A 12,259-nucleotide genomic window follows, 5' to 3' on the forward strand; every position below is an offset into this window, starting at 1 on the left:
CTACCTGAGTATGATTCTCAATCAGAGACAACTAAGGACACCTGCCTCTGATTGAGAACCATACTAGGCTGAACACAGAAACCAACATAGAAAAACAAACATAGACTGCCCACCCAAACTCACTCCCCGACCATACTAAAACAAAGACAAAAAAAAGGAACTAAGGTCAGAACGTGACAATGGAGGCTTCTCAGAGGAGGAAGGGGAGGATCATCCTCCTCAGTGAATAAAAATACATTTAAAAAGTAAAATATTAAAGAAAGTTACCCTTTAAGTTATTCTACTAAATATATTAATGTCACCAAATAATTGATGAAAACACACTGTTTTGCAATGAAGGTCTACAGTAGCCTCAGCAGCACTCTGTAGCGTAGCACCATGGTGTAGCCAGAGCACAGCTAACTTCGGTCCTTCTCTGGGTACATTTACTTCAATACAAGACTTAGGAGGCTCATGGTTCTCACCCCCTTCCATAGACTTGCACATTAATTATGACAGAGAGAGAGATAGCTATATTTGGTTGTATTTTTTAAAACTTTCACTTAGCTAGCAAATGCAGCAGTTTAGTCTACTCAAACACCTTGCTCAAACAGAGAGGGATGCTATGTTAGCTAGCTGGCTATGATTATCCAACACTGGAGCTCTTCCAAGTCAAGGTAAGCTTTTGGTTTTATTCATTTATTGCCACCGGTGATATGAAGGTTTGGCTTGGAATGTTTTTTTTCCGCCTGGTCACAGACAGCTGATGTGTTGTGCATGTAAGTCCACAAGCGAAGGGAAAAGGTGAGAGCATATAGTTGAGAGAAGGAATTATATATGCAAAGAGCAAAGTGATCATGTTGTTTTTATGTGGATGATATGAAAGTGAACTGTGTTTGCTTGTGATCAGAGGTTTTTAAAACATTTCTAAATGAAAGCAAACAGAACAAAACAGAGATGAACATATCAGAATGTGTCCAATATAAACTCTCATTTGCAACTGTTGGACTAACGATTACACCCTAGATCAGCTAGATGCAGGCAAGAGTGTACAAGGCGGTATTGAATGCATCACTGTCTGGCTCCTTGATTACTCAAAATTCTCTCGACCTGTGTCCCTACGTTGTAAACGTTGATTCATAGGCTAGGATGTAGCAACCTTATGGGTAAATTTGACTATCATATAGTAGCCTAAACCTATCAATATCACATTGACCTGGGTAAAAGGAATATGAATGACATTCATCCAATATGGTGTAATAGAAATAAGGCCATGCTCATAAAAAATGATCATCCTCCCTCATCTTAAGGCTATGTATGTTTGTGCACATGGAAGTCAGTGATTTATGTTTACCATAGGTACAAATGTGATGTGACTAGAATGTGACTAAAATGAAAAGGGCATTTAGTTTACTAAAATGGCCCACAGTGTTTTGATAAGACTAAATTTTTCTAAATTACTAAAATGTGACTAAGGCTTAAGGATATTTTTAAGTAAAAATACTAAGACTAGACTAAATCTAAAACATGGAAAATGACAGGACAGGAAAATAACAACTTAATATTATTAGATACACACACAGGCATGCACGCAACCTTTCTTCTACACAAAAGGATTACCAAAAGTCACCAGTAAGTCCACTTTGAACAGAATGTGAAGTCATCAGTAGGGGACAACTCCTTCCTGTTCTCTACTTACGGCCTGCTTCTCTATAAAATACGTTCTTGTTCTTCATCCCCCCTCTCCTCCATTCCTCTTCCCCTCTCCAACCTCCCCCTATCTCCAGAGAAACATGTCAATTACAGAAGTCGAAACAGAAGCGATGTATGAGCAGAGGATCAATGCGATCTGCCCTGCGGTCAGGCTGACCCAAGTGACAACTTCAAAAACAAACCACTGGCCCCAGAAAGAGAGAGGGCCTGTGGATTCTAATGAGAGGCACCAAGGACATACAATCTGCTGATGATATCATTACGGCCTACTGCCTGGAGGCTTAATTCCTGCTCCTCTCCACTCCGCTCCTCTCCACTCCGCCCCTCTCCACTCCGCCCCTCTCCACTCCGCCCCTCTCCACTCCGCCCCTCTCCACCCCGCCCCTCTCCACTCCGCCCTCTCCACTCCGCCCCTCTCCACTCCGCCCCTCTCCACTCCGCCCCTCCGCCCCTCTCCACTCCCGCCCCTCTCCACTCCCCTCTCCTCTCCACTCCGCCCCTCTCCACTCCGCCCCTCTCCACACCACTCCTCTCTACTCCGCCCCTCTCCACTCCGCCCCTCTCCAATCCGCTCCTCTCCACTCCGCTCCTCTCCACTCGGCCCCTCTCCACTCCGCCCCTCTCCACTCCGCCCCTCTCCACTCCGCCCCTCTCCACTCCGCCCCTCTCCACTCCGCCCCTCTCCACTCCGCCCCTCTCCACTCCGCCCCTCTCCACTCCGCCCCTCTCCACTCCGCCCCTCTCCACTCCGCTCCTCTCCACTCCGCCCCTCTCCACTCCGCCCCTCTCCACTCCGCCCCTCTCCACTCCGCCCCTCTCCGCGAGGCTGACGAGTCTTGCTGTTGGCAACTTTTTGACTCGTTAGCTGATTGGGAGGCGCTGCAAAATTCAACCAAGTAATCTGATATGCCTATTTAGAGGGATCGGTATTGAATGACGAACAGTATCGCTAATGCAACAACCCCCGTAGAGCAGCTCATAGGTTAATGTTGCTGTCCTGCACTGCCCGACACATCCGAGTCCAGCATGTAATTTTTTTGTGGTATGTACTGTAGCATTATTGCCACAAATTCTAACACCTCTGGGGCTTCTTACTATTTGGGCTGCTAACACATTTATATTGGATTTGAAAGGCTTTAATTGTGTGTGTGTGTGTGTGTGTGTGTGTGTGTGTGTGTGTGTGTGTGTGTGTGTGTGTGTGTGTGTGTGTGTGTGTGTGTGTGTGTGTGTGTGTGTGTGTGTGTGTGTGTGTGTGTGTGTCTGTGTCTGTGTCTGTGTCTGTGTGTGTGTGTGTGTGTGTGTGTGTGTGTGTGTGTGTGTGTGTGTGTGTGTGTGTGTGTGTGTGTGTGTGTGTGTGTGTGTGTGTGTGTGTGTGTGTGTGTGTGTGTCTGTGTCTGTGTGTCTGTGTGTCTGTGTCTGTGTGTGTGTGTCTCTGTGTGAATGTGTGTTATTAATGATCAACATCACCTCCTCTCGGGTAACATGGGTGTAGATGACAGTGTTATCCCTCTGGGGGATTTTGCCATTAGTATCTGTTCGATTGGTAGAGAATGAGACATAGAATTAAACAGAACCCCTTCTATTTTGGATCAACTTTATAATCAACTCCCGCCATAGGGAGTCCAATGCGCCTAAATCTACATGGATAGAAATCTACATGAATATAGCACCTGTTTCATGCTTTTTCATACATTTCCAAGTCCATTCATTGGTTTTCTTGTGTGCTATCCAACATGGCAGATGAAACTCCATGAGCTATATTGAACATAAATAAATGTCTGTCCTAATACTATAGATGAAATAGGATCTATTGGACTACCGTATTGGGAGTTTGTATTTCTGTTGTATAAAACAATTGGCATTTCTTCACACATAAAAAGTATAGATAAACACTTTTGCCCCTCAGGCACAAACCGTTTTCAACAGACACAATGCGAAAAGCCCTTTTGTAAGGTGAAGGAATTTAGATACAGTAATGTTGACCTATTCATTTAAATTGATGGGGAAATACACATCACAGGTCCAAATACCTGCCAAAGTAATCTTTGATATGAGTGAACAGGTAATGTCAGAGATAGAGAGAGCGAGAGGTCTGGGGTCCGCTCACCAACCAAGAATTTACAACATGGGACAAACACCAAATTGAGACTATGCATGCAAAATTCTGCAGACTCAACCAAATCATGAGAAAACAACAATATAATTACTTGACACATTGGAAAGAATTTACCAAAAAATTGAGCAAATTAGAATGCTATTTGGCCGTAAACAGAGAGTACACAGTCACAGAATACCTGACCACTGTGACTGACCCAAACTTAAGGAAAGCTCTGACTATGTACAGACTCAGTGAGCATAGCCTTGCTATTGAGAGAGGCCGCCAGACCTGGCTCTGAAGAGAAGACAGGCTGTGTGCACACTGCCCATAAAATGAGGTGGAAACTGAGCTGCACTTCCTAAACCTCCTGCCAAATGTATGACCATATTAGAGACACATATTTCCCTCAGATTACACAGATCCACAAAGAATTAGAAAACAAACCCAATTTTGATAAACTTCCATATTTACAGGATGAAATACCCAGTGTGCCATCACAGCAGCAAGATTTGTGACCTGTTGCCACAAGAAAAGGGCAACCAGAGAAGAACAAACACCATTGTAAATACAACCCATATTTATTTATTTATTTCCCTTTTTTTCTTTAAATATTTGCACATAATATGACATTTGAAATGTCTTTATTCCTTTGTAACTTTTGTAAGTGTAATGTTTACTGTTCATTTTTATTGTTTATTTCACTTTTGTTTATTATCAACTTCACTTGCTTTGGCAAGCCCTTAAATTGAAATGACTTGAATTGAATTGACATAGAGAGTGAGCGAGAGAGAAAGCACTTCTAGGAATCTCAGCACATACCCCTACAGCCGAGTGAATTAAGAGCCAAAGAATTGAATGTGGCACAATGCGGCTTGGAGCTGACAGAGAGATGGCTCATAGTTCCTGGCTTTTCTGGAGCCCAGTACAGGGAGACCATGCAGACAGACAGGCAGGCAGGCACTTCCAGAGAGGGGAGAGAGCGAGAGCATCTCAGCCAACAGCAGAAGCCCCACATTATGTAACCGTCTCATGCTTTTGAGGAAGCCAACGCACGTTCCTCTGCACCTCAATGTGACGGTGGTATGGACAGGGGGAAGAAAGAGGATGGCCCATCACCACCACTTGAAAGACGTAGAGGAAAGCGAGCTACCTCCCTCTCTCTGTCGGTATGTGAGGTCTCAACCAATTAACTTTCACTCAGCATAAAACAGAGAACAGACAATTTCCTACTGAATTGAAATTAACTTTAGACTCCTATCTTAGACACTGCATATAATAAACTGGTGTTTTTTCCAGACTCTCTCTCTCACACTCAGAACATTCATGGTTAGTGAACGAAGAAGAACATTATTTATATGAGTGTCCCCACGGACTGCTTGTATCTTTAAGAAAGAGACGGGGAGAGCTGTGAAAGGGGAAGTCAATAGCCATTGGTTAGTGTGTTTTCTAACTTCAATGTGCATTAGAGAGAGGAAGAGAGTCAGGGACAGAGAGACAGAGACAGAAACAGAGACAGAGAGAAATAGAAAGAGAGAGCGAGATAGACAGAGACAGAGAGAGATAGATAGAGAGAGAGAGAGAGAGAGAGAGAGAGAGAGAGAGAGAGAGAGAGAGAGAGAGAGAGAGAGAGAGAGAGAGAGAGAGAGAGAGAGAGAGAGAGAGAGAGAGAGAGAGAAGATAAGGAGGATAGAGATCATCATTTGGGTAATAGTAGGGCTCTAGGACCTTCTTCTGATTAGGATGTTGTTGGAGAGCTTTACAGTACTGTACATCAGTTTAACCAGGGGACATCACTCTGTTATGTATTGTTATTTATGTCAACTTAGCCTTGTCACCAAACCAAAACTACCCCCTGAGACATACCAGCCATAGAAACATGTGTTATTCCTTCCCTTGCCTGTGCACAATTTCACTTAATGTCCCGTTGAGTCCCTGACACATGTATTGTATGTGTAATAAGCTGCAACGGTCTCACTCTTATGCATTTGAATTGTCCATTCCCCAAGAGACACATACATGTATGAACTGTCAGTTCTCAAGTATTATCTTTGGTTATAAAAGTAACAGAAAGCATAGTACGCCAAGTCATAAAAGAAAGATTTGTTGGCATTTTAATCATTTATTACACATTGATAAAAATGTCAACGTGACCAGGTTTATTTAAAGACGTATGTTGAGAATCAGATTCTACTGAGTCATTTTATAACAAAACCAGACATTTGCAGAAGATGCACCTTTCCATCCAATCCAACAGAATCCTTCCCCTTCTCCATCATCGTTTGTAATTTACCAGATGTTACATATCAGTGTGTGTGGATGCCTTTCACCCTCATCCATTATATATCTGCAACATTTGCGCTTCAGAAAATGTGGTTTTATTTCAGATTTAAATATATTTGTATGCCTGATAAATAAATGCACAAGAAAACAACAAACTCCCACAGGCACCTAATATTGATCAAAGACCCAACTTTGAAAAGCAATGAGGGAGGATTCTCGATGGGGGATCACTTGGTCTCCAACATAGGGGATCGGTTTGAGGTGCTTTTACATGTTACAGCTGATGAATGTAAAAAGGTAAGGGGTTGGAAGCTCATGTTTGAAAATGTGCCACAGATTCCACAGCCAGTGCTATGGAGCAAATACAATGCCTTCCTAAATGATTATGCCAGAATAACAACAAGTGGGATGGGTCCACTTTCCACTATGAAAGGAATTGTAGCTGAGGTTTTCATTTGCTAAATGATAGAGGAACCCTTCAGGGATTTATTTATCTCTAAAACTAAATTGCTACCTATGTGGAAAAGAAAAACATTTATTTATCCAGTCTGCAATTCATCAGTCTCAGATTATATGATCAAATCTGATTAATTTTATCCTCAAATAAAAATATGTATGTTAACTTGATATACTTTAGCTTGAGGTTTTCAATTTACTAACTTTATTACCATAACCCCCCGCCCCCCCCAGAAAAATGCATTCGACATTCAAAGCCATCATCTTTCCATCAACCATCATTAGATTCAGACATGTACATCAAGAAATAATGGTAGAGTAATTCACAATCACTATCAACTTTGTGATTACCCAGCAGAAAAAAATGGTTAAATGGCTAAGTAGATTGCATGGTTTTTTAGCTTTTTACAACACCTTTTTAATTGGACAAACAACGGTCAAAGAAAAAGTGGATTAACGTGATGCAAAGCTGTCCTTGCATAGCACAAAGCTGACTACATACATGTAAAGTATACTTCTAATGTGCAAAAGGCATAACAATAGGTTGGTACAAACAATATTTATCATTATCTTAGCTAGTATCTTTTATGAAATAGTCATATATGCATTATGTATATTATATATATATTTATACTCTTTTCGTCATGATATTAAACATCCATACAATACGTTTGAATTGAATTATCCATGTATTTATATTTGTACATTTCACACGGAACTTGTGTTCCTGACGCAGTTTGAAACAGACTGCTCTGTGCACGGCAGAGTGAACCTGCATACTGAAAGCCCTCCATCTCCAGGAATGGATTCTGTCTATTGGCCGTAATGCAACTGACTCTCTCCTTCTCCCTAGGGAAACACTGACCTTTTCACCCCTGTGCACTGATATACAATACACTCTAGTCTTTCTACAAGGTCCAGAGATGTCATCACCACTGCACAATGTCCAGTACTATAAAACCCATTTACTGTAAAAACACCCCAGCCCGTGCTATGCAATACCCCCACTCTCAAATTGGATCATAGATTTCTGAACGCAAGTCTGGTGCTGACGGCTTGAAAACCACAGAGAAGAAAAAATATAAGCCATTGCTCGTGATCGTTAATCCAAAGATATTTTGGATAACAACAATACACATGGAACTATGACTACAGAGATCAGCATAAAGCTACCATGGATATCATCCCGGACAATGCATGTTTTAAATTCAGATTTTCAAAAAGCCCTTGCTAATCAATATTGCTACATCAACAGAATTTGAGAAGGACAATTAACTTTAACTTGCCACATCTGGGAAAACATTGTCTGTTGGAATGAGAAAATAAAAAGAAAGCAAACATGTTTTCACGTTTGGTTTAGAATCTGTTGGTTCTCTCTGAGGAGTGATTGACATCATGCTACAAAAATATAGATATTCAATACTGTCAAATAACTACAAGACATTTCCTATGCGCAGAACACAGCACTAGCCAATAGAGTTGAGTGCCTCCGCCTTCTCTCTCATCAACATCAAGCAGCAACAGATGCAGTCCAAAAAGCAGCATTCCCCTAACGGCATGTGAGACTGAAGGCAGCGTAGCAGGTACGTTTTAAGTGATGTCTAAAACATCGGAAACAGAAGAAGGGAACTACGGCGCCATCACAGGGTCACGGAATAGAGCAGGATGGAAAACGTAGTGTCATCAATCATGGGAGTAGCCTTTCCTTAGTGGCACTGCTCTTCACTCTCAATGTGTTGGCCACTGCCCGCTCGGTGCAACGCTCACTGCTGCCAGCCATCTTAGAAACTTAACAATGTTGCTGACAGTCCTCTGGGCCCTGTACAAATGTCCCTGTAGGGGCTCATCTCTGCCATAGAAACCAGAAACCAAAGTAAAGAATAATAGTGTTTTTTAATTCTAAATATAAAATGCATTCCGACATTTAGACTTGGACAGTTTTACATTCTTACTCATTACTATCCCAGACCTGACACATTGTTGGTGTCAGTACACACATACACACAGCTATGGAATTAGTTGAATATATATTAACTTATACTTGATAAGTACTTGATAACTTGATAAGCACTGGCAACGTTGACCAGTGATCAGTGGAACGCTGACTTGGTAAGAAACAGTCACTTTGGAGTGAACCAGTAAATACTCTCTTCATACAAACTAATTTCAATGTTTCATAAACAGTTAAAGAAAGAAAATCTTTTTTTTGCCAGGAGTTGTATGTGTATACCATTAGTTACTCTTTGAAAAGCTTAAACATAATGTTGACATCTCTAACACTTGATCATATTTACAAAACAACTAAATTCATATTACTCCTAATGTTGCACATAGAAACAATAAAATCATTTAGCTTCTTGTAAAATCGATGAATGAATGATGTTGTTTCCATTGAGACATGTTTTATTGCTATTGCTGAACCTCTATCTTGATTCTTTCAACAAAAGGAAATGAACAAACCCCAAAAACATCAACTACAGAGAATAGAGGAATATTTGATGAAGATTGAAGGTAGCATTTTGTCACTGATATCAAACAAACTGGTCCATTGGTGAAATAAATGTTGATTGATCTTTGAAAAAGAAAAACGCCCAGTCCATGCAAAAACACACATTTCTTTTACAGTGTTAAAAATGTAATGCAAAACAACAACTGAACATATATCAGAAAACTAAAACAAATAATAGTTAACAATTGTTGGGCTATGTGCATTTGTAGAAGAGCATTCTCTTGTGTATATCATATATTATTTATAGCATATTTTCTTTAGTAGCATAATCCCTCCCCCCAAAAACAATTCCCATGAAATAGTCACCACATTGATCCTAAGACCTTTATTCTTTTCTATTTATTTTTTTAAATCTTGGAAGGTATTTGACATTAAAGCAATGTGGCGACTGGGAATTCAACCAGCATGAAAACCATGTTTTCAGAAAATAAACATTCGGGGGAAAAAGAAAGAGGGATTGAGATTAGTGGGATCCTGGGGTCATACCCTGTAACTTAGGCTTTTTATTCAAGTAAGTTGCCCAGTAGACCAGGTTAAAGGTTCCAAAGAGTAAGGGGAAGGCTATTCTGGCGATCCTGTCGATCTTGCTGACGCTGTTGAAGGTCTTCTTGGCCTCTGGTGGCTTGGGCTTGGGCTCTTCCTTGGGCTCGGTGGGGGGAGGGGGAGCACTTTTGGCAATGGTGGCCAAACCAGGATCTCTGGCAATGTTTGGAGCGAAGGCTGTAGCAGTGGCGGCAGTGTAGGCGGTGGTGTTGTTCTTCTTCAGGAGGGACTCCTTCTTCTTCTTTTGCTGCATGAGAGGTAAACAGACCGTTCCTTGGGTTAGTTTATGAGAAACCAAACCAACAAAGCACATTGACAAGCAAGCAATTTACATTTGGGACAACCTTTACGGATAAGTATAACAAAACATGGCGAAACATTGTGTGAGAGTTTGTCTAATAGCACTCTCAGTGTTGTTCAGGAGAAGCTGAAGACCACATAGTAATGTAGTTCTAACTGCACTGGTGACACAGTGACGACCTGAACACTATGGAGGAACACTAAACTATTCATATTTTTGTCATGTCCCATGAATATCATTTCCACTGAGATGAGCAAATGACATAAAAACAACCCTCGATGTTGTGCTCCAACTAACTGCTCAGGTTTTAGGTAGAACACTCCCGATCTTGATGTTTAGAAACAATTTGAGTTTTTAAAAATCTTAATGTCACAAAATGCGTATTTTTTTTTTTTAAATACAATATATTTTATAAGAGGGAGAACACCTTCTCTGGCACCACACTTTTTCCATCCCAGGCGTAGCCCCTCTTTGTGAAGTAGTTGACTGTAGCAAACTCAATGAGGGCAGAGAAGACAAAGGCATAGCAGACTGCAATGAACCAGTCCATGGCTGTGGCATAGGCCACCTTGGGGAGAGAGTTCCTAGCACTGATACTGAGGGTGGTCATGGTCAGCACAGTTGTCACTCCTGTATGGACAGAGAAGGAGAATGGGTTACATTCTAGAATGGAACAAAGCATGTTCTTGCTTGTTTTGGTTTCACATTGTAGGCTAAATACACATATTACATTCAACAACTACACACTGTCCAATCTAGCACGTGTGAGCATTTACAAAATGGGGATGTTCTGGTCAAATTAAAACACACTGTTGTTGACATATGTAACACTGCACATCTTGAATCAGTAACAACATAATTGGTCACTGGGTAAAATTGCTTAAATGGATGAAGCATGAGCTACCATTATGTTGGCATCCTGAACATTAGATTTTGATTAGCTGCCGCAAAGCTTGCCAACTTCTCCAAAGCATCCCTGATTCCAACTTCATGCATTACATGAAAAACGAGGCTGCAGCCCCAGAGAAATAGGAATTATCATGTAATGCCGGTGGAGACATCATTTAGTTTTGATAAAAGCACCAAAACACATGCGTTTCTTTTTAAGCCTGCATAATACCTGCGCACGAAAGGTTGGATGAACTTAAAAACAGAAAGAGGGAGGGTGTTAAGCCTACAGGGTTATGTGAGGTCATCATGTACTATAGTTGGGGTTTGTTAAAGCAGAGGTGAGAGCAGGGCTGTTGGAGAAGAGAAGCAGGTCAGGGTATGTCTGTCGGTGCATTGCTCACCCCCACGGACTGCTGCAGATGTTTACACCACAAAACAATAACAGCCCAGCGGCTTACACAGAGAACTCAGCTGGGGCCAAGGCAATTCAAGGGACAGAAGGAGAGACTGGTCATGAACTAGCCAGTATACAGTCTTCCTCCACCACCCCTGTTATACTGTTATACTGTTATACTGCAATGGTACTGGCTAAAACAGGTATATAGAAAAAGGATAGTGTTAGCCTTGTCAGCAGGATCAGAATCACTTATTCACTAATTACATTTACCCATACCTAGAATTTGACTTTGTGAATAGGTGCTGCCAGCAATAGACAATGTACAGACAGGATACAGACGCACAGTCAAAAAAGACAACATACAGAAAATACTGTACAAATACAGTGAACATAAAACATAAAACTCTGGAGTATACAGTAAGCTGAACTCCAACATACGCTTCTAAACTACTGTTGTCTCTCCCTACTCTGCTCTGCTTGGATGACTGTGTTGACTGAGACCGAGATGGAGAGATTAGACAAATCAGAGAATCAACCTGGTGTTTTAGAGATAGGTTAAAACTCAGTGACTCCACTGACCTTGGTACTGTGACTTGGTTTGACCTTGGTACTGTGACTTGGAAGGTACTGTGACTTAGTTTGACCTTGGTCCTGCGACTTGGTCCTGTGACTTGGTTTGACCTTGGTACTGTGACTTGGTTTGACCGTGGTCCTGTGACTTGGTTTGACCTTGGTCCTGTGACTTGGTTTGACCTTGGTACTGTGACTTAGTTTGACCTTGGTACTGTGACTTAGTTTGACCTTGGTCCTGCGACTTGGTCCTGTGACTTGGTTTGACCTTGGTCCTGTGACTTGGTTTGACCTTGGTCCTGCGACTTGGTTTGACCTTGGTCCTGTGACTTGGTTTGACCTTGGTCCTGTGACTTGGTTTGACCTTGGTCCTGCGACTTGGTTTGACCTTGGTACTGTGACTTGGTTTGACCTTGGTCCTGCGACTTGGTTTGACCTTGGTCCTGTGACTTGGTTTGACCTTGGTCCTGTGACTTGGTTTGACCTTGGTCCTGCGACTTGGTTTGACCTTGGTCCTGTGAC

General features: G+C 41.7%; 2 protein-coding genes across 7 annotated transcripts in view; both read right to left on the reverse strand.

The window, feature by feature from the left end:
* Window positions 1-1,908: 1,908 nt before the first annotated feature.
* Window positions 1,909-8,306, reverse strand: LOC127906222 (chromatin target of PRMT1 protein-like). The gene is made up of 2 exons (XM_052457509.1): window positions 8,243-8,306; window positions 1,909-2,531 (listed from the first exon to the last, which is right to left on the reverse strand). The coding sequence occupies exons 1-2, from the start codon at window positions 8,304-8,306 to the stop codon at window positions 1,909-1,911; spliced, it is 687 nt and encodes a 228-aa protein (XP_052313469.1).
* Window positions 8,307-8,400: 94 nt separating this feature from the next.
* The window catches only part of gabra1 (gamma-aminobutyric acid type A receptor subunit alpha1), a 29,209-nt gene continuing 25,350 nt past the window's right edge, over window positions 8,401-12,259 (reverse strand). For all 6 annotated transcript variants that reach the window (XM_052529471.1, XM_035758951.2, XM_035758950.2 and 3 more), the window contains 2 exons: window positions 10,307-10,509; window positions 8,401-9,825 (listed from right to left, as the gene is read on the reverse strand). In XM_052529471.1, coding sequence (XP_052385431.1) covers window positions 9,499-9,825; window positions 10,307-10,509 — 530 coding nt within the window. In that variant the 3' untranslated portion in view covers window positions 8,401-9,498. The remainder of the gene's footprint in view (window positions 9,826-10,306; window positions 10,510-12,259) is intronic.

The sequence above is a fragment of the Oncorhynchus keta genome, chromosome 11 (assembly GCF_023373465.1).
Source record: "Oncorhynchus keta strain PuntledgeMale-10-30-2019 chromosome 11, Oket_V2, whole genome shotgun sequence".
Taxonomy (NCBI): domain Eukaryota; kingdom Metazoa; phylum Chordata; class Actinopteri; order Salmoniformes; family Salmonidae; genus Oncorhynchus; species Oncorhynchus keta.